At 42.7% G+C, this 26,007-nt stretch overlaps 3 protein-coding genes across 5 annotated transcripts; 1 reads left to right on the plus strand and 2 right to left on the minus strand.

Moving 5' to 3' along the window:
- Nucleotides 1-182: 182 nt before the first annotated feature.
- Nucleotides 183-11,177, minus strand: csk (C-terminal Src kinase). 3 transcript variants are annotated; one of them, XM_071513882.1, is made up of 14 exons: nucleotides 10,708-11,177; nucleotides 5,456-5,553; nucleotides 5,212-5,325; nucleotides 4,888-5,000; nucleotides 4,053-4,272; nucleotides 3,441-3,534; nucleotides 3,236-3,301; nucleotides 2,730-2,829; nucleotides 2,553-2,643; nucleotides 2,391-2,464; nucleotides 2,142-2,241; nucleotides 2,046-2,099; nucleotides 1,836-1,922; nucleotides 183-1,355 (listed from the first exon to the last, which is right to left on the minus strand). In XM_071513882.1, exons 2-14 carry the CDS (start codon nucleotides 5,468-5,470, stop codon nucleotides 1,158-1,160), a joined length of 1,326 nt encoding a protein of 441 aa, XP_071369983.1. In that variant the 5' UTR covers nucleotides 5,471-5,553; nucleotides 10,708-11,177; the 3' UTR covers nucleotides 183-1,157. The 3 variants fall into 3 exon arrangements, with proteins under 3 accessions (XP_071369983.1, XP_071369968.1, XP_071369975.1); XM_071513867.1 differs by having other exon boundaries at nucleotides 2,046-2,241; XM_071513874.1 differs by lacking the exon at nucleotides 10,708-11,177 and adding an exon at nucleotides 8,178-8,196 and having other exon boundaries at nucleotides 2,046-2,241.
- Nucleotides 11,178-11,358: 181 nt separating this feature from the next.
- edc3 (enhancer of mRNA decapping 3 homolog (S. cerevisiae)) lies at nucleotides 11,359-16,916 on the minus strand. The gene is made up of 7 exons (XM_071513996.1): nucleotides 16,797-16,916; nucleotides 16,382-16,550; nucleotides 16,049-16,272; nucleotides 15,591-15,938; nucleotides 15,330-15,483; nucleotides 14,709-14,926; nucleotides 11,359-14,542 (listed from the first exon to the last, which is right to left on the minus strand). Exons 2-7 carry the CDS (start codon nucleotides 16,543-16,545, stop codon nucleotides 14,208-14,210), a joined length of 1,443 nt encoding a protein of 480 aa, XP_071370097.1. The 5' UTR covers nucleotides 16,546-16,550; nucleotides 16,797-16,916; the 3' UTR covers nucleotides 11,359-14,207.
- A 1,208-nt stretch (nucleotides 16,917-18,124) lies between these two features.
- LOC139639968 (uncharacterized) lies at nucleotides 18,125-25,655 on the plus strand. The gene is made up of 24 exons (XM_071514142.1): nucleotides 18,125-18,286; nucleotides 18,367-18,431; nucleotides 18,570-18,855; nucleotides 19,053-19,150; nucleotides 19,272-19,422; nucleotides 19,554-19,670; nucleotides 19,889-20,014; nucleotides 20,202-20,306; nucleotides 20,427-20,615; nucleotides 20,744-20,973; nucleotides 21,117-21,381; nucleotides 21,446-21,513; nucleotides 21,588-21,651; nucleotides 21,773-21,884; nucleotides 22,071-22,113; nucleotides 22,480-22,539; nucleotides 22,672-22,756; nucleotides 22,913-23,009; nucleotides 23,095-23,177; nucleotides 23,265-23,363; nucleotides 23,461-23,589; nucleotides 23,742-23,987; nucleotides 24,954-25,014; nucleotides 25,420-25,655. Exons 1-24 carry the CDS (start codon nucleotides 18,125-18,127, stop codon nucleotides 25,653-25,655), a joined length of 3,177 nt encoding a protein of 1,058 aa, XP_071370243.1.
- Nucleotides 25,656-26,007: the final 352 nt, after the last annotated feature.

The raw sequence follows: 26,007 nt of genomic DNA on the forward strand, positions 1-26,007 counted from the left end.
CAGTCTACATTTCGCCGTGGCACCGCGAAGTGCATCAAAGAAATATGTCCCCCTTTACAACGGATTCTAGATAAAGGTTCCACTATTCAAAGTTACTGCACTAAATACCTGGCTGGGGAAACATAAAGGCACAAAAAGGGTATGGGAAAGAAATACAAAGTCTTGTTACTCCAAAATCCTTTTCAAATTGAATGATTTATTGGAGAAAATGGCAGCGGAGTAAAATGAGTAAACATCCTTTGTTCTCATTAGATACAAAATCCTGACAGTTTGGCCAATCCAAAGATGGCCAAGATAAAATGAAGTTTATTCATCTCAGAGGGGAAATTAAGTAAATGGAATGTTGTATACATGATTGAACTGAATACTTTCATTAATAAATCAATAGTAAAGATGACATTTGGCCCACATTAATTCTTCCCTTTTCAACTTACATGTTTCAAAAATAGGTATACCATCTTTAACAATAATAATGATGACAAACAAAGCTCTATACTTTTAGTCATTTTAACTTAGCCATTAAAAAAATAATTCAATAGTCCATAAATAATAGATGTACCTGCAAACAGGAAAAATATTTAATAATACAGCGAGTAATAATAATGTGTATAAAAACGTATACCTACTTTTGAAATACCTGGTACGTCAATCATTCCTCTTTACAAAGATACCATGGATTCAGTCAACTTAGTCAAATGATGTTATTTTCCAGAAGCTTATAAGATGAAATGATGCCATTGACCAAGGATATCGACACAACAGAAGTACAAAATGTGACATAAGAACATAAGATATAAAAAAAAGGTCAAGGCACTGTGGATCTGGGTCAAAACTGTGGTCTGAAAGAACTCACCGATATGGCAGTTAATCAGAGAGATATGGACACGGTGCCCTACTAGTACTACTAAAATAGAGTTACTAGAGTTAGCACAACCTGAGGTGAGAGACGACACGTCATTTTGAACGTTGATATGTCAAATTTTGACACAATCTTAACAGACAGGAAATTGATGTGTGAAAACAAATGAACAGAATTTATTGTGAACTTTGCAAATTAATGGCGGGGCGGGGTCGCTGTCCTTGACACCCATTTCTTGTCCCACTCCAGATGGGCACACTGAAGGGAGAGGCAAGCCATTTCATTTCAGTCACCTCTCTCATTGTCTTTTTCCCTTCACGAGTAGCGCTCCTTGGCTGATATGTTGTATCGTCTCGCTCAGCATTTTAAAGCTCGGTCGAGCAACGGGATCCAGGTCCCAGCACTGTTTCATCATGTTATACACCACCTCCGGACAGCCATCGGGACAGTCCATTTTGTATCCCTTCTCCACACGAGGCACTACATCTTTCAGCGGCTACGGAACGGAAAGAGTACAGAACAGAGCGACAACAGAAAATATAATGATTTGAATAAGTAAAAAATAATTCTATACTGTATCATGCACCGCAATTTCTACCCATGCTAGTAACTATTAAAGCATGTTTTTGTTATAGTTGTTTTTTTAATAAAACATTTCTTTACTAATTGTGGTAACCAGCAAGCCAGTTTACAATCTTTCTTATATTACCCTCACAGATACACAGTATCTGTTATATTAAATCCATAATACCACTCAGGGCACTCTTAACTGAATTTATGTGTACCTCGGTGCTGCTAATAGTACTCTGCTGCTGTGTCTCGTACCTAATCACATCACCATTGTACCCATAAGCACAGTAAACAATACCCTCCATCAAATGGACTGCAGATGAATTAATCTCTCTGCTAGCGCAATGCTATCCAGCTAATCCCTCATTCATATTTATGCAATTTGCCAAGGTGATAAAATACTTACAATCCTTGGGTAAGGCACTCGGCCAAAGGAGTAAATCTCCCACAGCAAAATACCAAAGCTCCACACATCTGATTTGGTGGAAAATTTCTATTGATCAAGAGGGAAAGATACACGTAAGAGTTTATATACAGTTATTTCTTTCATGCAATGGTGGCTATACTTGGCAAAGCACACTACTGAACAGGGGTTTCATTGTAAACAAAAGTGTACCTTTTCTCTGAGGGCCTCTGGTGAGGTCCACTTCACTGGCAGCTTAGCAGTGTCCTGAGTGGAGGAGGCCTCCTTGGTCAGACCGAAGTCACTGACCTTGGCGATGTTGTCTTCGGACACGAGAACGTTCCGGGCCGCCAAGTCTCGGTGGACAAAGTTATTGGCCTCCAGGTACTCCATGGCCTCACAGACATCTCTGTACAGGGAGAGAAAGGTCAAAACCTGAAGAATATTTCCCTTCAAACTGACACACAATTATGGGCTCAAATATGTCCTTTGTAAATTTCTAATGAAACAAAGAAAACATGGGCAGTCTTCATGTAAATGATATGCAGGCATACGCACAGTGAGAAATTAAGGAGAGAATCCAAGCCAATAACTGTCCGGCCTCTGGAGCGCAAGTAGTCAACCAAACTGCCCTGAAACAAACAAATGAGAGGATCTTAACAATGTAGATGCAAATGATCAGACACAAATGATCAGATAGTCCGATAGTCTGCCACCTACCTTGGCCATATACTCAGCAACTATATACAGACTTCCCTTCTCCTCTAAAATCACTCCCAGCAGTTGCACCAGGTTATTGTGCCGTAGCTGCCTGCAGAAGGAGAAGGGCACACAGTTTAGGGTTTATTCACACATTTTGCCAAGAAACAATATGACAAAATATGAATTTTTTCTTACGTCATGACTGAAGCCTCCGCAATAAAGGCCTGAGCTGTAGCATCATGTTTTATGCACTTCACAGCTACTTTAGTCCCTCTGTAGTCTCCCACCATGACATCTGGAAGAATCACAAATAATAAATGTTCTTTATATGAACTATCAGTGAATCCACATCTCTGACCTGAACCAACCAACTTAACATGCTGACTAAGCAGGCATAGCAAGTTAAATGCTCAGTATGTGAACAGTATGTGACAAACACAGTAGGTCATGCTAATTGTTTACAATTGTTCAAACTTCTTTGTTGATACAAGAAAGAATTTGAACCTATATTTACGGCATACAGGACATGAGGGAATGGGTATGTTTGATATTTTAACATGTATTGAAATGCATTTTAGTCAGCTGAGCATTTCGCTGAATCTATGATGTCCATTCCCAAGAGGTTTGCCATCATAAGGATGAAAACTTCTGCACAAACTCCATTCACACAAAGTTATACATGTGAACCCAAGACTACTTGCCTCCAAACTCTCCTTTTCCTATAGCCTGGAGGAGCGTGAGGTCCTTTCTGTTCAGCGCCCAGCCACCTGTGGGCCAGACACAGAGGAAAAGATATGCAACTGGCCTTTGAGACTTAACAGGCCCATGTTCATCAATCAATCAATCAATAAACAGGCTACAATGACTTCCTTGTATGAATCGTAAAGGACTGAAACTGAGCCTTACTTCTGGAGAACTCATCCTGAGCAGCCACTGTCCCCTCCTCCAGCTTTGGCTTGATTAATTTGGTGCACAGTCCATCCGCATCTTTGGTGTAGTGCTTGGTACAGATAGGAGGGAAGAGGAAAGCAAAGCCGAAAAATAATGAAGATTAAAATTCAGAGTGGAAACCCCGACAGTTTAGAAACAACCAAGCAGTACTTAACAGTGACCAATAGAGGGCTGTATGGTCAAATGAATAAAAGCCAGTATGTGTGACTTTGATAAGGTTTTGAGCAAGTCATATTCAAAGATCATCTATCTCTTGTAGAATGGTTAGATGAGTATACTTTTCAGACGAAGTAATTCACACAGGAAAAGGAGCCATTTTGAGAGTAGAGGCCTTGTTTCTTTCTGAGGTTAGAACCTCTAACCTCAGCACACTGCTCACTCTTCCTCTTTGACACTTCCTGTTCATTATTTGTTCCAGGAACTGTATGTGTGTATGAGGTAGCACAGAGGCTTGAGGACTCTGAAGCAGGAAAATAAAGCGTGCATTCACTAGACGAACGCTGAATATAGCAACAGAACCAACAACAGTAGCGGCTTTATTTAAGCAAACCCATTTGTATCCCTTACCTCCACCAGCTGCATGAGGTTTTCAAAGAACTCCTCGTCATCAATAGTGAGCTTGCCGTTGTTGTAGATGATGCGGTAGTGCTCCACCTTGCCATCGCAGCTCACACACAGGGTGTAGTCACCGGGGTAGTTGGTGCTCTCTCGCACCAAGAACAGGCCCGTCTCAGGGGGGTACAGCAGCCGCTCCGCCTGGTCCCGTGTTATCTTCCCATGGAACCATCTGGGAGTGGAGGGGCCAGCATGGCATCAATACACCCAGAGAACACACCAACACTAATCATATCACTATGAATTATAACTGTTGGTATATAGTGTGACATTCTTCAAAATAAATACTCAAGTGTATAAACAGATAAACAGGCACGCACATACTGTACATTTACACACACACACACACACACACACACAGAAACCAGCCGTGTGGACAAACGGAGAGACTTTTGACATTTCTTCAGTCTGAGATAGAGACGAAACAACAGGAAGCAGTGCAGAGTTCACACACAGCTGAGCTGGAAACAGACACAAGTGCACTGCAATTACAACCCAGCCCGGCCCAACTGTGGTCTACATTCACATAACAACAGCGTCACTGCCACGACAAATAGGCCATCTGCCTTCAGCAACCACACAGCCATAGGCAGAAGGCAAACTCAAACTGTTCTAGCCACATTCGGAGACAGCGCAGAAAGCTGGCAGGGTGGCAGCCTGTGAGGTGTGGACCTAGCAGCACCAGGCTTTGAAAGTATCCAAACGGGCCTTGGTGCAGAACAACTTCCATGCCTTGGTAACTTATTGATTCATGCAGCACAAGGCCAGGACTAATCTGTGTACTCACGGCATTAGACTCAGCTTGCCTCCAGATTTCACACCTTCCCTTTTCTGCACATAGTTGGCTGGAATGGTTCCCTCACGACCGGCAGTGTTTTTAGCTTTGTACCAATTTGGATCCTGAAACCGAAAATGGCACCAAAGCCAAAAATAAATTAACATTAACATGGACTTGGTGACATAACTATAAAATCTTTTTTTTTTTTTATCTGCAGACAATACATGTCAACATCAAATTCACATATTGCACAAGAAACCAAATGTTAAATTCTATCTCTCTAAAATCACAGGACAAGAATTTAGCATCCGCGTTTTCAGAGAGACACATTACCTTTGTGACAACGATAATAGTCAATACATCTCCTTTGCTAAAGGGCAGGTCCTGTTCTGTGGTGCCCTTGAAGTTGTACCTGGCCACACACTCTGTGCCCTGTGGCCATGGTGTCTAGGGGAAAATGGACCACTTATTAGTGAATGGATTTTTTAACAAACTATTCGTTGGACATGTAAAATATTGTGTTGTGCATCTGTGTCTGTATGTGTACAACTGATTGTCCACTATGGAGCTGTCTTACCTGGACCTCTGTCATGCTGAAGGAGGAGGCAGTACGATCCTCTCACAGGTCACATACACTAGCTGCTATCATTAGAGCTGGGGAACACACACACACACCTGCAAAGAGAAAAAAAACCACTTACTCAGTAGGGGGCTCCATTACAGAGCTATTCTTTTAACCGCAGAGGAATACACAGGAGACTGAATTTGTGGTTCCACTGTCATAAAAAGAGTGGGTAGGGCCCATGTGTATTCATAGCAAACAAGTCAGCTATTATCAGAATGGGCTTGAGTAGCATTAGGCCAGAGAGTCAGTAAAAATAACTCTGATACAGAAAGCAGAACTAAGAGGTCTCTTTTTCTACCACACTTTCACAACTGTGGGAGAACGTTTCCATGACGTGGGGCAACAGTGTGTACATCGAGCGTAGGCCTCAGTGTATGGGTGGGCTCTTTGGAGCAGTAATACAAATTTGAGACTCCATAATATGCTTTGGTGTGTCACATATAACTTGGGATAATATTCCAGACTAAGGTTTTTGTGGCGATGAATCAGAGAAAAACCTCGATCGACTAGAGCACTTTGTATTCCATATGGAAAGCCCATCCATTTTGACCAAAAATGGACACACGGGTTCTCTACCAAGGCCCCAGTGACTGGGCCTGCAGGAATCAAGATAGCTCTCTTCAATGCTGGAATGCAAACTTGCGGTGAGACCTGACCAGGCCCAAGGGATTCATCCAGCCCAACATTTCTTTAAGTCAGTACAGTAGCCAGCTGCAGTAACCTTAAGCCTGAGTCACCCCCTGACAGCGTTTCCATGATACACAACAAATGAAAGCAGAAGCGTCATAGTGGATGGCCTATGAATTAAGTCATGCTCCCCCCCCCCCCCAACCCCCTACCCGCTTCCTCTCTCTCCGTGTGTCAGTTCCCATGGAGAGGTGAGTGGAAGCCAGCGGTCAAAGCTCAGGGATCATCCTGGCTCTGATAGTCTGACACACAACATGAGGTCACTTCCTCTTACCATGTCATAGAGTCCATTACGATGCAGTGCACTTCCTGTACAAGAGTCCAGATTTGGAATAATCCAATATTAGTGTGGGGGGCTTTAGGAACACGAGAGAGACAAGGGACACTCTGCTGATATCAGTTTCTTACCACTTCCCCTTAAAATCACATGCTTCCTCCACCGTTATAACAGCTGTATATTTTCACATAAGGTTTCTTGTATGAGGTTTAGATGTCACACGTGATTCAAATGTAAGCTACCTCCTCACAGACACCAAAAAAAACCTCTACTGTCCCAGAGATCACTGTCAGCACTCAGTATGATGGCGATGTGGTGGATGTCTTCCCCTATGGAGCGCTGCAGCTGTCTCCCTGTATGGAGGAACAACACTAACTGGACATAATTCCCACGCCCATCAACCCAGCAGTGACACTCCCCCTTTGCCTCTGCTCATCCATGGAATTTGCTCCACTCTTTCCTTAGGTACTACATGACATTTAACACACTCTGCATAAGGAAGTCACAATAAAAACAAAACACATCTTGTGGAGGTGAGAAATCTCCCATCTGAAATTTGATCCACATTGGTATGAGTTATAACATGAAGCAGCAAATCAACAGATGCTTTGATGATAACAAAGCTATACATGAATTTGATAGCAAGAGGATATGTTTGGGCAAAGTCCTTGTTGAGGGAGTGAGTGATCTCACCAAGTGAGGAATGGATCAACTGGGCCAAGGCTGGCACAAGAGCACTTTTTAATTCCTCTCTTTTGGGACAGTGAAAGCATCCCAGTGGCAGGCCACCAGCAGCTGATTGAATGGGACAGAACTCAGCCTGTCATAGTGTCACATAACAGATAAGGGCTTTTGCCATTTCCAGAGGGCTCTGCACGGAACCACAGCTTGCTCTTTTCAGGAAGCAGACAAGGCTGTCTTTGTGAGTCGGTCTGGTTTCTACTGACCTCTGGGTTTCTACTGACCCCTGTCTCATTCAGAAGTCCATCATCATCAGTCTGTCCAGTGAGCAGCACTGCTTTCAGGTCACTGATGCTTCAATTCTGCAGGTTTGGAGATCTGAATCCCTGTTAATTTTTAGCTACGACCAGCAGCTAGTATAAGTTATTGACGGTTAGTCGGTCGGCCCCAAAAACGTCAAAAAAATTGACTGCACGTGTGCCATTGCGGGACACCGCTATAAAGACTCTATCAGACTGCCTCATCACTTTGAGTTTATCTCAGTTGGAAAGCATAGATGTGCCACACCAGAGATCCTGGATTCTAATCCTGAGTGAGTCAATTTAGCGCCAAACTGGTCGCAGTTTAACACGACAGTTTAACACGACAGTTTAACTCGTGCTTGTTTACACCACAGTCACATCAAGTGCTTTCTGCTGCTCTGCTAGTGTCTTGAAATAAATTAACAATTCCGTTCCGCTTTAAACATAGATAAAAAATAACTCTACAAATACTTCACAATTGTGTAACACAGTGACTGTAAGTGGTGAATCAGGACCTCAAAATGAGATAGCTTAGCTTTGCCTGACATCAGCCCAAAGCTATTGACGCAAGAGGAAGCCAGCAAACTCAATGACTGTTCAGACCTGAATGGAGCCATGGTATGCCCTGCAATTAACAACAAGAACTTATTCTTCACATTTTATTACTAATCGGTAAATAGAGGTACTATATGATATTAACATATCAAATATGATAATTGCAGCCTACCATTGCATACTCTTGACAGCCATTGCTATCCTATTGTTCAAAGCAAACCGGTTAATCAACATCTAACTCTGTCTTGTGCAAGTCAGTCTAGCCTAAACTGTACATATCAGTAGTAGCCTGATTGGACGGAGCAAGACAAGACAGGCATGTAGAAATACCTCCTTCAGCCTTGTTAAAATCTGCCACTCCCTCGTCAGTCTGTAGAGAAAACCTGTGGTAAAAATGCTGTTGGTGTGAGCTGCTGCAAAGCGGCTGTGAGATCGTGATCTCGGTGAGGTGGGCTGGAAGTCCTGTGGCCAGATTCTCAAAGCAACCAATGTATTACTCATAAACAACATCAACTACTAGTTTCTCAAATGTTATCCATTTTGTTCCTTAGTTCCACAGCCAAATCCTCAATTAGATAGTATTAGCTGTAGCTGTAGGGTAGGCCAATAGGCTGGCTATTGTGGGCCTGAGGGTGGGTGAGGGGATTTTGGGAGAGGGGGGGCATAGATGGCCATGCACAAACACAAACACAACCCATAAGCACCGTGTCTGTGTAATTAGGAGCTGTGTGCCCCTGCATCCCTCCTCCATGCGCTGCAGGGGGCCAGAGTCGCCCGCCTCTCATCCCCACTCTCTGGCCTCAGGATGCTGCTTTGATGCTGTTGCCCTGTTATATCATCACTATTACAGCAGCAGGGTGGCAGCAAGATAGAGAGAGGGAGAAAACAATGATTCCTGTCCATATCCACTGAGCTTTCATCTGGTAGGTACCACAAACTGTGTGTGTGTGTGTGAGAGAGAGAGAGAGAGAGAGAGAGAGAGAGAGAGAGAGAGAGAGAGGGAGAGGGAGAGAGAGAGAGAGAGAGAGAGAAAGAGAGAGAGAGAAAGAGAGAGAGAGAGAGAGAGAGAGAGTGCCAAAAGCTCGTCCAGCTGGGCCTGAGAGCCTGCAGATGTTCTTCAGAGAAGGAAACCAGCTCCGCCTCAGGGAGACAGCAGCTGGACTCTGGTGCAGCAACACCACTCACTGAAATGACTTTCTGTATATCTCCAAGAGGAAGCACATGTCCAGTATTAGGCTATATAAGCCACTATGGTACCACTTTATTGACCAGCAGTTTGGGCTGTGAGGCTCTGTAATATGGGCAATAATGCAAATAAGTAGATATGCACCGAACAAAATATGCTGTCTGTTTTTATATTGTCCAATATAAGTCCAGGTTCATAAACACACAAATTAACACTGCCAAATAAGGTCCTTTCCAAAGTAACAGGAAGAGAAAATCAATGGTTGTTAAGTTAAGGGAAAATCCCTCTTAAATTGGCATGGGCTTGCAGACAGCCAGACATTTTAGTGAACTTTGTATTTTATTGCTAACCACAGTAAAACCACACAATGGAGGTCTTGACACCGAGGGCCCTACAAGACCTAAGCCAGTGTTGATGATTTTACCAAGTATAGATATCCAAAATAGACCTAGCCTATACAAAAACCCAATACAAGACAAGCTAACATCCCAGAGCGGTGGATATAATTATCTCACTCATAATGGACAGTGTGTGCAAAGGTTTACCTTGCTCTGATGCTGTGCACGCGCTGCAGTGCAATGCTGCTCTGCTGATGCAGCCATGCATGACACATTACAGGGTACAGTTACGCTTTGGTGTGGTTTCATGAACTCCTCCTGATTTTCACCAGCTCTTTCCTTTTTACAGTTTTCTGCCAATAGAAAAGAAGAACCCTCTGTGAAAAGGCCCTGTGGCCCCACCAGGCTGACTTCAGTCTCTCTCAGAAAGTTACTGACCTTTGAGGGAATTCCTGGCTCGGCCGGAGGGACGTCACCCCAAAAACTGACCCAACAAGTCCCCAGTTCCTCTCTCCCACAAACACTGCTTTCAGTGGATTTTTTGTTTACTCTTTGGCACTCTCTCTCAGTACATTGGTGGGTTTTCCAAGATTTTGATTAATTGTTTCCTGAGAATGACAGACTAAATTGAGATAAGGGACACCAAACTGAGAGGAAGCACAATCCATTTAACACCCATCTGCAAGTCACTCAGTTCTTTATCTGCTGCCAACTTCACCATCCCAGTAAAGACCTCAAACAACCATCACAGGTCACGGGCTCGAGAGCATGTTCAGAAGCATGGTCTCTACCTACGCATGTCCCTTAATTCTGCAGGATGAGGCATCATCTGCTGTGTGTGCCTGGGGCTGATACAGCTGCTGCACCCCAGGAGCCAGAGGAAGTGGCAGAATGAGGAGGGGGGTTACTGACAGATCATGAACCCACATTTTTTTATTGAACCTCAGTGAATTTTATTGACTTGATATTTAAGTTATGTGTCTCTCACACTGCATACAGCCTCCAAAACCCCCCAGCAGACTTTCTAAATAAGCGGAACAGATTTTCTTCAGACCTGCCAGGTCGCACTTTAATAAGTAGCCCAAAGTGCAGAAGTTTACCAAGTGTTTTAGTTTCCTACAGCTTCCCTCTGCCTGTTTACATGGAAACCAGGCTCCAGCTCGAGATAAAGGTCTTACCTGTGGATGCGGACGACCGAGTGATTTAAACAACTAAAACAGGTGATTCAGCTACTGTCCGACGTCCGTTTTCATCTGAGCACAGCAGGCAGAATCCCATTCACGAAATCAAATCCCGATCATTTGACTTCAAGGTGCGAGCACGTAAACAAGTCCTGTGTGAGGAAGTGAAGTCTGTCTCCGGTGACGTGCGGCTTCACCAGTCCCGTAAACCGTAACCGTCAATAAAAAACCGCGAACATTGATCTTGGTGTGTCTGTTGTCATCATCATTCAGAAAGCAATGTAATAATTTCGTCCCGTATGTTTCAGCTATCCAGCATCGTAGGCTTGTCGGTCTCTCTGTCCAAAAGCAAAAGCGGAGCAGGTCGAGATTACTTGACTAAAAACTTCAGTGGTGCGTAAAGTTGCCTTCAGAAATGCGCTTTAGACTATTTTGAGACTACAACAGGCAGCCCCACTCCTTTTCCCCATTAGGAACATTCAAGTTTTGCCCCACCTTGATTTTGCATTGCACATGCGCGTTAATGATAAACTGGTGAAGTGAAAAATACCACTGTATCTATTTCAGTCAAGTGAAGGAATTTGATCAAGGAAGAGGAATTCCTGTCAAAGTATTCGGATATATTGACAAAAGTCCAGAGATGATGCAGAAAATTTTTATTGTTTCGTTTTGCAGACATGGCAAAGAGGATTGTACAGTGTTTTGAACAGGAACTACGATAGTGAACTTCAACCTGTAAGGAAACAGTTGTAATGTCAGACTGTCAATAAAAAAATGGCCATAGGCTACTTTAATGCTATTTTGCTGAACTGCAATGATCACGCATGGTCTAAACATCCACTGCAGATCTGAGAACTATAAACGTGTAAACTAATTTAAGAAATCCAAGTTTTCAATATTGCTTTTTTTTATTTATTTATTTTTTATTTACGTACTTTCGTACCACTATGCTTCCCTCTCAAAAGTCAGATCACCTCATGGTTTCTGACTGTTCACATTTCGTAAAGGAAGTACACTATTCATTGGGAGAACAGTGTGAAATACAAAGGGTTTGCCACTGTAGCAGAATAACGGAAGAGGCGAAGAGACGGCAAAAGTGTGGTTTCACAGCCCCCTGGCGGCCGAGGGCACACACACAACACTGATTCCCTGTCCGTCATTATTCAGTAACACTAGCTGACCTTTCCAAGCAGGACTTGTCTGAACAGATGTGACGCGCACATCACGCCAGCGGAATGTCTGAAACGAGGCAGCAGCTTTTGTCCAAGGAAACAATTTTCACATAATCAGTGCATGAACTGTGTGCCGGCAAGTGTGCACAGAGAAGATACAACAGATATAACATGACAATACTATTTATCCAGAAACTCTTGAGATGGTACATTTAACGAGTTCAAGTGTGGACACAATACCACACAGTACACCTAAGATGACTTCATTTGTAATCTGTAGAAGTCTTGGTTGAATTCAGTGATTTCTAGGCTACACTGACTTCCCTAATACAAGATTCATCTCTCAAAAGATTAGTCAACTTGTACATTGTTGCCTCGGCTCTGGAAGCAAATCAACTTTCAACCTAGTGCAGTCTTGTAAAAGAAGCAGCAGGGTCGAGGTTTCTACTTGTATGGGCAGAAACAAATGTATTTATAAAGAAGACACCTACAACCCGTCTGTCAAGGCATCCAACGGCAGCACAAAATAATCAGCTCTTCACTAATTTAGATTCACGGTCATTACTAGTCATGGTCACATTCATAAGCATACATATCCCATAATATCGGGGGGGGGGGGGGGGGGGTCATGAAAACAAAACTGAACAACCAACAACTTGCAAATTCTCATCACAAAGAACCAGACAAATTTGTTCAAACAGGACACTCCAGTGCTGTGAGCATGTCAAGATCTTTTTTTTTTTTTTTTTTTTTTAAATAGATCAAGACTCACTCAACATGAATTATGTGTCCCAAATACAGGAGAGCATTTATCCTTTGGAAAATGCTAGTTATTGATTCTTTGATTATCAACTCATACAACATTCACCTCAAAGGCAGTTACCCTTCTAACCTACAAAGTTTAGCATGACATTTAAACGTCATTCACTTGGTTTAAAACTTAACCGATACCTTGGTACCAAAATTAAGTTAGTAATCTATTTTTTTCTTATCATCAATAAAAGGCTAGATGCTAGAGGTTTTGCTGTCATTACTAGTCATGGTCACATTCATAAGCATACATATCCCATAATATCAGAGGGGGGGGGTCATGAAAAGAAAACTGAACAACCAACAACTTGCAAATTCTCATCACAAAGAACCAGACAAATTTGTTCAAACAGGACACTCTTTAGTGCTATGAGCATGTCAAGATCTTTTTTTTTTTTTTTTTTTAAAAAGATCAAGACTCACTCAACATGAATTGTGTCCCAAATACAGGAGAGCATTTATCCTTTGGAAAATGCTAGTTATTGATTCTTTGATTATCAACTCATACAACATTCACCTCAAGGGCAGTTACCCTTCTAACCTACAAAGTTTAGCATGACATTTAAACGTCATTCACTTGGTTTAAAACTTAACCGATACCTTGGTACCAAAATTAAGTTAGTAATCTATTTTTTTCTCATCAATAAAAGGCTAGATGCTAGAGGTTTTGCTGTGTTTGTCATCTTAATGGAGCCACTATCATCACAACATAACTGGTGATATCTGGAGAGGATTCTCTCTATTAGCTGCCCCATACAACATTGGTTTAGTTTGCAAACATGGCATTATTTATATAAATGTCAAATATGCCATGTTTACTTTAAACATCAAGAATGGAATTCCTGGTCAATACTACAATTTCACAAAAATAACAGCTATCCCAATAAACTGTCAGACATTAACTGAGTGTTTTTAAGTATGGCAGAAATTAAGCAAAGCCATCAAAAGATCAAGGATAACAACTCAAAGCTGCATTTCTGTGTTGTAACACAGATTAATGTAGTAACATCGTATTAACATGTATTACGTGGCAGTTCATTTCACAGACTGCATTGCAATTACATAATGCTAAGATTCAGAAATGTATCACTGCAAGTTTAAGTCAGAACAGTTCTTATTCCATATAATGCAGTGAAAACTGTGCTATATTATTTTTCAGCTCTATTTTTTTTTTTTTCAGCTGAACTGTCAATTATCCATTTGTAAAATATCTTGTAATATCATGTAAATACATTAGTATTTACATAACTATTGCAGCCTGTAGATATTTGTTGATCAATAAAAATCCAGAATTGAATGCTCTTTCATCCCATCCACATTCACTTAGTCCTTGTAAAACTGATGTACCAAACAATGGTCCTACAGTATGAGAGCAAAGTCCCGTACACATGCAGCTGCTTTAGGAATGAAATGCATGATTGGTACAACACTTGAAGCTCTGCAATATAAGGCCCCAAAACCCAAATGGTCAAGGATGGTGAAAAATTCAATCTGTCTTGGTGACCATCAGTCCCGTTACGCAGAGTGCAAGGGAATGACAAATTTGCAGCCAAAAGGAGAATGGTATTTGATCCCCACTTCCTGGAACACCTGACGAGGAACCCCGATGTCGCACAGGTACACCCTGCCCGCCCCCTCGGCCAGAGGGAGGGGGAGGCAGAGAGAGAGGGACCACTTAGCCTCAACTGCCTGCCCTTGTCCGCTCACAGGAGGGTCTATGCTGAGCACTGGGGCTCGGTTCTGGTTGGCCCAGTCCGCCGCTGCTCTATACCATGGCTGATCCATCAGGAATGTGTTCTCATGGCAGTCCAGGCAGTTAATGATCAGGTCCACTGGGGTGTCTGGAAGGTCTGCGGAGTGACAGAGAATAACTGATTTGATATTTGATCTTAAAGTATTACTTGACCACCTACTGTAAAATCTCAAAAGTACAAAAATCACACAAAAACAGAAGTCAGAATCACAGCTACTGCTCACCTAGAGTAAAAAACACATAAGGTTGCAAAATATGCCTACCTTTGATACTTGACACCTGTTTGCCCCCAGTCTTGGTGAAGAGTGTGAGCTCACTGGTGACTGAGTCGAGCATCTTGACAAAATTTGGCAGAAACAGGATGACCTCCACTTCGTGATTGGCCAGGTGACGACCGCAACTGATGCCCTGAGCCCCCTGAACATGAGGGCCGCACAGCAGGGCCACTGTGGGACGCTGGTGTACATTTTTGGGGGTGAGTCTGGAAGGAACATAATAAAGAAGTTAAGTAGATAGATACTCCTTTTCTTTATGATTCGAAGCACCAAATGCCAGTAAAATCTCATGCCAGTAAAAACTCTCTGAGACTGTTCTCAAACTTTATCCTTGCTGGCCACTGTACACTCTCTCTGACCATTACCAAACCAAATCAAAATGCTCTCTTGGAAATTTGACTTCTGTTGCACTTAACAATGACTAGTATAAACCTGATCGATTGTAAGAGTGAGAAAGCAAGTGTTAAATTAATAAACAATATAGTTCTATACTCAAAATTGCACTGACAACGGGTTGTCAAAAAGTTTATTTCGGACACCATTTCTGTCATTTAGTGAAGACTATATGGTGATTTGTGTTCTGCATACAGACGATGGAGACATGCTCACCTGTTGGGTCCACCCAGCAACGTCAGCGCCATCTGACTGGCACATACACCTGTCATCTCTAGTCTCCGCTCCAGTGAGAGACCATGACGCTCCGCCACTGACAACAGACGCTTGTGTAGTTCATAGGATACACTGGGTACAACAAGCCCAGAGTCTGTTTGGAATAAAGGAAGGAAATAGGAATGTAATATCTTACTTCAGTTTGTATGTCCTCAGTGTTATTTGCTTCATGATCTGACCATGTGACACAGACACACTTACCAGTGCAGTATTCTTTGGCCCCAGGCTGCGGTACAGTAATCTGTCTATAAACAATGGGTTTGGCCTCCAGGATGTTTTCATCATGGCGGTAGCGTGCGGGTGTCTGGTCTTGCGGTGTTCCACGCGACCTTGCACCGTTACCACGCCGCTCTGATGTGTCGATCTCTGAGAAAACTGCTGCTTTGTCAAAGAGAGCCAGGTTTCCTTCAAAATCAAAGTCTGTATCCAGTCCATCATCCATGCCATCTCCAAAACATTCGTCATCTCTGTGTTTCATCTGGCTACCACCATTCTTCACCCCGTTTTTCTTCGGAGTGACCTGGTTTGCCCCTCGACTACTAGATGACCCTGATGAGACAAGAAAACATAGAGCATAAAGCGCTTCACCACAATAATCAGCAAAAAAAATAATATTTGGTATATCTTAATCAACTGTACTATACTGCACTGGCACTTACAGGAGTTATGTCTTCGACGGAATCCCTTAGGCTGACCAGGTATATCCAGATGGCGGTCTCCATAACTTTTAGAGCAGTGCTGTGGAGAGTTCAGTTTCTCCTGAGACCTGGGGTCTCCCCTTGGGACTGCAACTGGAGCACTGCTTGCCTTTATAGCAGTAGAGCTGTTCCCAGCAGTGCCGTTCCGGATGTCCAAAATCTTCAGTTCCCTGATGTCCATGGCACTGCAGAATAACAGTCAATTAATTTTCAATCACAGAGAGCAGTACTAGCAGTCAATCAGTGAATCTCCAAGCACAGTTAGGGAGCAAACGCTTTGACACTGAACTTTACCTGAAAGTGACCTCGGGAACAGGGCACTTGACACCATTATGGAAAGGCTGCCTGAGGGAGATGGTCTGGCTGGACTGGTCCACAGATGATACTTCTCCTTGATAGACCCCCAGTGTTGGTCCACAGTTTATAGACACCAAACTACCCAACCAATCTGCAGCCATCCCGTCTGCACAGTATTAAACAAAATACAAAATCGTCAGAGAGGGTTTATCACAGTTTTGTTCTGTTACTTTTGTAACGACCTATTTATTAAGCCTGTAAGCTAACCTTTACGACAATGTGGACGTCGCTAACGCTAATTGGTCGATGTTAGCTAACAGTTATGCTAACTAACGTTAGCTTTGGCCTGTTACCTACTGTCTAATTTTAAGAGGCAAAACGCTTTATTTGATTGAAGACCACAGTGTCCTACCTTTTCAGAATTAATGCGATGTAGACTCTTTTCAAAGGGCACAAATGATGAATGAATTCACAAGGAAATTGTTGCGCCCTCAAACTGTTAACGTTAGCTGTTTAGCTCCGTGTGTCGTCTGGTCTAAACGCTGCTGCTGGCTTCTGGCTTACTACTGCCGTGCCGACGTAACAGAACGGTCAGACTTCACAATAAGAGCTCGCAGTTTTCGCAACAACAACAATGGGAACAGAATAAGAGACGTCACTGATCTGATTTAGTCCTGAACCCAGATGAATTTTGGTTATCAAAACATTCACAATATATACAATATAAACAATATAATAATTAAAAAAAACAATATATATATATATATATATATATTTTCTATTTTTGTACTTTTTTAACTTTTTTATTTTTTTTTATTTTTAACTTCACTAGTGCTGAGCCATCGGCTTATGATTACCTATGAGTAATGAGAGTGGACGTTGTAGCCTACAAGTGCGAGGTTTTTGAAATGTGTTTGAGTAATAGTCTGACTAGCTTACTCTATCATATAACTTTGGATTTAGTCAGGAGGATGCAGTATTTCACACTGAGCTGGCGCATTAGCATGTTTATATAATTGTTTTTGGCAATTCATCATTTACTAAAATAGACAAAGTACACCTAACTGAAATATATATTCATATTTAACTTTTATTTTGTGCCTAGTTTTAAGCCTAACTTTAAAATCAACCACAATCACATTCACTGCAATAATTACTTGCTTAGGTGTGTTTTGCTTGCACTGTTTGAGAGATGTTGTTAACAACTCATGTCAACAAACTGTGGCCAGCAGATTGAGCCAGTGAGGTCATGTGGAGAGTATCCCAGCAGAGTCGGACTATGGCACACCCATCCAACTGCGTCCTGTGTATGCAGGTTACCATGGATACTTAGTTCAAGGGCTGCACACTCCACAGCTTGCAATCAAAGCAGCTGCGGGGCTTGCAAGCAGAGCAAGTGAGCATTGTCAAGGGACAGGAGAGGGTTTCTGCAGCAAGGTACAGTGGGAGACAGTGTGATTCAATGCAGACTACAGCTTACTGTTAAATCTAATATTTAGATATGGATAAGGGTGTAATACACAGATGTAGAATAACTGCTCACAAAAACAATACATCTTGTAGATTGTGAACAAAGTGTTATAATCGTGCATTGTTAAAACTTGTTTTTGATCACCAAGCAAACACTGGTGGTGATTCCAAGACACATGATCTAAGAAAAGCCTCACACTTTGAGCTGCCATGTTTGTGTGAAAATCTATCCTCGTCCCTTCTTGCACTTGGCAGAGTCAGTGGACAGACATGTGGGAAGATGAAGACTGTAGCCTCTCCCCTGCAAAGAACAGTGATGACTGGGATTCAGGAGGATACTCCAAGATCTTTAGACACTCATTCAGACCTACAAGTCCAATTTCTCTCACAGATCTCGACATGTGGGACACAAAATCTCGCTTCACAGCTCAGGTAAGCACCAGTTATGCCTTTTTGGTGGAGCCACCTCCTCAGAGTATATATTTCTCAAATTTTGTGTTTTTCTTTCTTAGTCCTCAGCATGGTGTGGCATGGCAAGTGTTTCTGGATCAGGGTTTCTGTCCAAAGTCAGCACTAGGTGAGAGGAGAAGAATTATAAGAATTATACAGTTTTTCAAGCTTTATTACACAGTAATATTCTCTGGTTCTTCAAATCTGATAGATTTATTACATGTTAGTTGGCATGGGTTTGAACATTCAAATATATGTCTTCCAGCACATCTGGCAGCACTGGTGGCTTCAGACAGCATGACCCAGGTATGAGGCGATGGAACTCAATGTCCCGTCTGGCACCCGAGGGTGCTCCGCGATCCTTCAGTTCATCCCCAGGGGCTGAACTGCGGGCGGCCCTGGAGGAAAGTAGCTTTAGGCGAGCGGAGCTGGTGCAAAGGCTGCGGGAGGCTCATGAGCGTCTGGACAGCCAGACAGACCTGGTGAAGACCAAAGACACCCAGATGCACCACAGCATCACTACTGCACAGCTGCTGGACATGAAACATAAGGTAAGAGGAAAAAAATACAGAGAGTAAAAAGTAGAATTAAATGTATGGGAAGTAGTTAGATCTCCTTTTTCTCCTTTTTCCTCTGGCTGTTTTGGTGAGAGGGGTCATGTTACAGTTCGCCTGCTTAGGATAGTGTTGGTTGCGTGCTTTGCGTGGCACACAGCATCCCTCTCACCCCACACTGATGTGTCCCACAGCAGCTGGCAGAAGCGGTGAGCGCTCTTGAGCAGGAGAAGGAGGCAGCTGAGTTATCCCGATTTGAAGAGAGCCGACAGCGTGGAGAGCTTCATGAAAAGTAAGGAAGTAAATGTTCAAGTAAGGAAATGAATGTCAAAATGGCTTTTGTTACAGACAGCTGAGATGAACAGATGATCAAACCGTCTTTCTGAGGTTTTGTTGTGAAATCCACTTCCAAGGGTCTTACAGCTGGAGATGGACATGTTGCATATGAGGTCAACTTTGGAGAGAGGAAGTATTGTCCAACCTGTTTCAATTGAAAGAACTCCCAACCCACTTAGCAGAACACTACCTGTAACTCAAGAAGACTTTTACCAACAGGTGTGTACAGTTAAATGTATACTATCCGGTAACCTTTACCATCTAGCATGCAAAATCTGATAAAATATGTGTCTTAACAGATTTATTCCCCTGTTTTGCTGCCACATGTAGTATTACTGTTCATGATTTTCACTCAGCAGAAAGCTGACAGGGAGCTGAGCAAGCTGAGAGAAGCTCTGAGAGAGGCTGAGGCCAGGGCAAACACACAGGATGAAGAGAGAAGCCATGCCCTCCAGCAACTCCATACTTCTACAGAGGTCCTTTTAGCAATATTAAAGGGAAATCTCAAAGTCCAATGTTAACTCTTCTTTTGTGCAATCACAAATCAGCTACACTGCAGATGTCTACTACCTGTCAAATGAAAATTATTCACCCATTTAACCCCTGCTGTTTTCACTTCACTACATATTTAGATATTTAGGCTATTAAGGTATTTGTTTGCCCACTCTTCTTGTGTTCCTGTGTGCCTACCTAGGCACAGAGGACACTGTTGAGTCAACTGGAGGAGATGAACCAGAGGCTTAGCCACACCATGCAGGGCCACACTGAAGTGCAGAAACAGCTGAGTGAGGCGAACAGCAAACTCAGCCAAGCCTGCCTGGTCAGTGGCCTGTCTCTGATTCAATATTACACCATTATATACGATAGAAAATTGTCTTACTTATCATACCACTCGCTTGGCATATAGTATAGTACACAACATTTTAAATTTTACTATAAATATTCATTCATTCATTCATATTCATAAATATCCATTTTCACCTAGACAATTGTCTTTATAACTCCAGGAAAAAGCTGTCTTGTCCACTCAAGTGCTTAAGATCGAGGACAATATAAAAGACCTGAAGGCAAAACTGTCAGTGGCTCTGTCAGACAAGGATCGCCTGACCCAGGTATCATATAGAGTCTAAAACAAGTTGTGGACAGTTTAAACTACAATGACTGAGATATCTGAGCTCAGCATCTCATTTTATGAGACTATGACCAGGCTCTTGTGCATGTATCTTCTATAGGAAAAAGCAGAGCTACACCAGAGGGCCCAGGGCCTGGAGCTGCAGCTGGAGAGGGCCCAGCGAGGCAGGGAGGGCTTCACGGAGCAGGTGTGTGAGCTCCACGACCAGCTGGCTGACGCCAAGTCCCACAACAACAAACAGGACCAGGACACTGTCCTGATGAAGGAAGATTTAATGTCTGTCAGAGAGGTGTGAATCTTCGAATGCACATCCAATTGATGTCCTTTGATAAGTTTCATTCTTTCTGCGTGGAGAGATCGACAATCTCTCATCACTGCCTGCTTTGTTAGAAATGAGCTGCTGTGTCTTTACACCAGGTAAATGAAAAGCTGACCTGTGAGCTTGAAATGGTCAAGCAGAGACTGGAGATCTCACAGTCTGAGCTACATGAGCTAACAGCGGAGAAGGCTATCAACACCAATCGGATCAGCGCTCTGGAGGCAGAACGTACACAGCTGATCGGAGAAAAAGAGGAACTGCAGGGCAAGATGAATGAAGGTGGACAAGCAGAGCTGACAGAGCTGAGGGAAAAGAGCTATCAGCTCAGGTGAGATACTGAACAGGCATTCTTCATAATCACTTGAAGATGAGCTTATTATCTTATTATCAACTATGCACAAAGAAATATGTAAAAAATAATAGACTTACCCTCTGTATGACTTAGCTGAAATCCTCCACCTGTTTCCCCAGGGAATCTTGGGATGCGCTAGAAGTAGAAAACCAGAAACTGCAGGATCGTTGCCTGTGTTTGGAGTCTGAGGTCCTTGAGAAGGAGGAGAAGCTGCACTTACAGGTGGAGGAGTATCAGAAACTAGAAGCAGAGAGAGTCCAGTCCACAGAGGAACTAAGAGCTGTGGCCTCACACTGGAATGAGAAATGGCAAGAGGTGGCTTTGACCCTGCACTCCACACAGGCAGAGCTAGAGGAACTCAAGAAGAATGACACCAGAAATAAGGTAAGACTGTCTATTTACCATTCCCTTAAATAATTACTTTGCATTTATTTTGTCTTAATTTCAGCTCCAAGATGAAGCTGCACGACTGGGAACTGAGGTTGAAAAACTTCAGAGAGAGAGGCAGAAAGACAAGTGAGTGGATAGATACTGTACATCATACAAACTAATCAATTACAACAATTGACAATACATCTTTTCCTCCTCAGAGAAGAAATTGAGAGTCTACTGCAGCACAAAGCTAACATGGAGACAGTGCTGAACAGAGTCAAGGTAGTGTTTCCCTGAGCTAGTCCTTGTGCAATAGCCTTAAGATTAGGGCACAGAAATCAAAATAGTTGAAGCAGTGGTAGATTTATGTGGGTTATATAACTATACATTTCTTCCCATACAGAAGGAATCTGACTCACTGCTAAGGGTGGAGCTTGATGCATGTAAACAAGAGCTGGAGCTGGAAAGGAGCAGGAGTCAGGCGCTGCTTCACAGATGTAAGGGTAAAGGCAAAGGTAAATGTATTCCTCTTCAGGCTTTTTATTCAGTCTGAGCAGTCTGAGGCAACTGTGCAATATTCTTCACAAGAATCATAACTGTTGAAGCAGGCATCCATCCTCAGGAGTATACCTGTTGTTTTCATCACTAAACACAAGGGGGCGTTAAACTCCTGTGACACTCTTCCGTGTGTGTATTTGCAGGTGGTGAAGCTGCGCAGACTCAAGACAAAGAGACAGTGACAGAGTGAGTGAGGCTTAGGATGAGCAGATTTTGAAATGCATGGTCAGCAAATGTTGAAAATAAAACTCTATCTTCTGTCTGTCTGTCTGTCTGTCTGTCTCTCCTTCCTGCTATCTGTCTGAACAGACTCAGTATACCATTGCAGACATCTACAGGATCCTCTATATTATGGCAGACACCTTCAGACTCCAACAGCAGCCAAAACAATATCTCCCAGGTAACAATGAAACATTTCTTTGTAAAATAAATAGGGTGGTGAAGAAGAAATGATGTATCTCATACATACATGTATTTTTGACGGAATCATGCATGTAGTAGTATTTTTCATGTATATTACCAATTTCATGCTTAATAGGTGTGTTTGCAAAGCAGTGAAGTTCAAAGGCTGGAGCAGCAACTGGCAGAGAGAGACAAGGAGCTGAGGGGAAAGTATGCCTCCTTGATCTATAGCATGATAAATCAGTATGTAATCTGACCAAGCTATCAAAGATGAAGATGAATGTATGAACAATTGTCTGTAATATAGGAGTATCTAACAGGTTTTCATGCTTACTGTGATAGGGAACATGCTTTGAAGAGTCTAGAAAGGCTGAGAGAGGCGGAAAAAACTGAGGCACGAGTCAAGATTTCTGCACTGGAGCTCAAGGTACAGTAGCTACAACCTGAACCTACAGTCTCATTTAGCTATAAATCAAATAGACTGATCTATTTTAACCCTCTGTGAACTATGTCTGTTGAGAAGAGAATTATCCAGTACAACATATCTCCTCTTGCTTTATTCTCTCTGTCTCTCCTGGTGCAGCTTGTGAAGGGAAAGGGAAAGGCCTCTGGAGACGGTCAGGATGATGGGGGTCAAGCAGAAGTCCTGACCACTGACTCACTGAGGGCCCAGCTAGAAGGTAGGAGCCTGCTTTGGAAAAAAGCTGATGTATTGATTGTATTGACCGGCTGAGCTCTGAAACTACTTCTTCTATCTCATCTCAGAGAGCAGAAGGAGGACCAACCAGCTGCAGCAGGAGAAAAGCCTGGCAGTTCAGAGGCTGCAAACACTAAGGCAGCTTCACCTGGTAAACACAATAAACTTCACCAAAAGAGTTTAAAGATAGCCTCCTATGGTGGTGAATATAATAAATGGTAGCCTTTCCTGTCCACAGGGTAAAGATGAGAAAACATCTCTTGAAAGCAAGACAGATAAAACTGTCTGTCCAGTTAATCCAGAGCAGGACAAACAGAGGAGGATGCTCACTGAGCAGGTATATACAGTGCATACCAAAATGAGTTGAGTTTTAGCTGTTGCAAATGGCAAGATACATGCTTCATATGAGGAATATATTTTAAACACACTTGTAGTTAAAGAGCCTGTTTAAGGTGCGAGAAGAAGGAGGAAAGGAGCTGGAAAAGGTGGATGACAGATCAGCATCAGCTCAGCCCGTAGCCTGCTCACTGCAAGACTGGGCCCCCAAGTCTAAAGTTATCAAGGTAAGAAGACGCTTGTTTTATTCAGGCAAATCTAAACATGAAACATGAAAAATGTGAGGGTCATGACCAACAAACATTGATAGCTATGCAATGGAATAGACTATGAAATCATGTGGCGTAAGTGCAAGTCTTGTTTTTTTATTCTCATTCAGAATGCACTGGACACGCTGCACAGCCAGAGGCGTCGACAGCAGCTGCTGGGAACAGGAGGGAGGAACCGGCAGCAGAGGGCAGGTTTGATGCCAGTGTCCGAGGAGCAGGAGGAGGAGGAGGAAGAGGAGGAGGAGGAGGAGGAGGAGGAAGAGGAAGAGGAGGACACAGACCAGCCAGAAGGCGAGGAGGGAGAGCTGCAGGAAGGGGCTCACCCCAAGGAAGACTTCAACAACCAGAGCCACCAGGTTAGAAATGCTTCCATTAAAGTGGGCGGCCTAATAGAAAGGCCACAGATTCCATCTCCCAAAAAAGCCAATGTGTCCATCAACACCCTGTTGTCCCATTGAAGTGTCCTTTAGCAATACATTAAACCTCTACGTGCACACACATTGTAATTCACTGATAAGAGCAGCAGCTAAATGACTGGAGTCTAAATATCTAACCCCCACCCCCCCACCCCAGCCACCACACATTCGTCAGAATCATCCTTATTTGTCCGATTGCATGTCTGCATGTCTACTAAATAATAAATTAGCGTCTGCACCTCTAGAAATTAATATCATTAATGGCATGATTGTGGCACGCTCAGATTATATTCAGAAATTAACAGAGGCCCCCTGGCATTCATTAGGATTGTATTTCACATGCATAAACACACATATGTGCAGACAGCACTAATCCCAGCTTCTGCCTTAATCAAAGACTATACATGGGGAGGGGTGTTGCAGAGGCTGCATAACCACTTCAGTTCTACTATAATCTCACATATGACTCTTTCTACTCTGTAAATAAGCGGATTTGAAGATGAGGAGTGACCTGCTCGAAAGCATGGCTGGAACACATCTGACTCAACCGCAAGAGGATAGGCAAGAGTTACAGTATATTACAGTAATTACAGCCTTGTATTAAAGACCCGTCATTACCATATTATGACATACAAAACAAGTTTCAAATAGACATGTCAGTAACATCCAGTCAAAACATGATACAGGCTGTCTCAAAGACCTTAAAAAGTCTTAACCTGAATTCTCAAAATTCAAGGCTTTAAAAGGTATTAAATACTGATAAATATAGCCTTTAAGTCTCAAATTCAGTTCAACCTGGCTTTAAAATGGTCTTAAGGAGTTAAATCTGACCTGCTAAAAACTGCAGACATCCTGTCATAACAGATGAAGTAACAGAGCTAAAAACACCATTGTCTCCTCTGCCAGATGTCAGCAGTAAGTCTGGAAATCAGCAATCTGAAGGAAAAAAATGAGACTCTCCTGCAAGGTGAAGTTGTGTATGAATCAGTGTAATTAATAGTGTAGAGATGTGTGCTGTGATCTGTGCTGTGTGAGGGAGTTCATAGTTTGCCCCTTTAGGAGTGATCTGTGTGAAGACTACATGATTCACAACTTGTCAAACAGGGACGTATCCACAGATGGCCATGCATAATTGGACTAACTGGCTATTTAATGAAATAAGAAACTACTTTTTCATGTTGGAGAATCCATTGAGTGGATAAGTCCCTGGTCTGAATTCATTTTCTGTCTTTATCTACCTGTGTGTTCCATCTCTTGCATGTGTAGGAATACCTTGAATCCATTTGGATACAAAATTGATTTTTCCATTTAACACACAGCTTCATCTAGGCATGTTATAATTATATTCCACTTGTTGTTTCTCTCGATTTAGCCAAGCTAAGGTTCCTGCAGCCGATCCAGGGCTTTCATGCTACTCCTGCACCACAGCTGCCTGCAGAAAGAGCATCAGAGAAGTCTTCAGGTCTATCAGACTGTCCAGGTCAGGCTGACCGGCAGGGGAAGCTGCCCTCCCTCGGTCCAGATGGAATATTCCTGGCTCGGCTTGTAGATATCTGTAGCCCCGATGAAGATGAGGAGGAGGAAGAGGATAAGCGAGGCACATCCTGAAGACTCCAGCCAAAGTGTGGTGGCCTCTGCTATGCATAAGTCCATACACAGACAGCTCACCAGGGGGCGCTGCAGCAGCCAGCTTTGTGGCTTTCAGCATATAAGTATAAGAATCACACAGAGATTTTTAAACGTCAAAGGACATTGAGGACTAACCAAATTCATATTAATCGTCTGATAACATATGACATTTGATGGATGGGTTTTAAACCATAAGTAGAATGAATGTGATGTTTTTGTACTCATGTCAATCTAACATCCTTAAGAGAAAATCACACTGAGTGATGTAAAATAAAAAACAATGGCAAGAATTTGAACAGTTTTATTTCAGACAGTAGTGCTAATACCAATC

The sequence above is a fragment of the Centroberyx affinis genome, unplaced genomic scaffold, assembly GCF_046629955.1.
Source record: "Centroberyx affinis isolate AG114_WGS23_722 - 3 ecotype Tasmania unplaced genomic scaffold, CSIRO-AGI_Caff_v1 ptg000283l_1, whole genome shotgun sequence".
NCBI lineage: Eukaryota > Metazoa > Chordata > Actinopteri > Beryciformes > Berycidae > Centroberyx > Centroberyx affinis.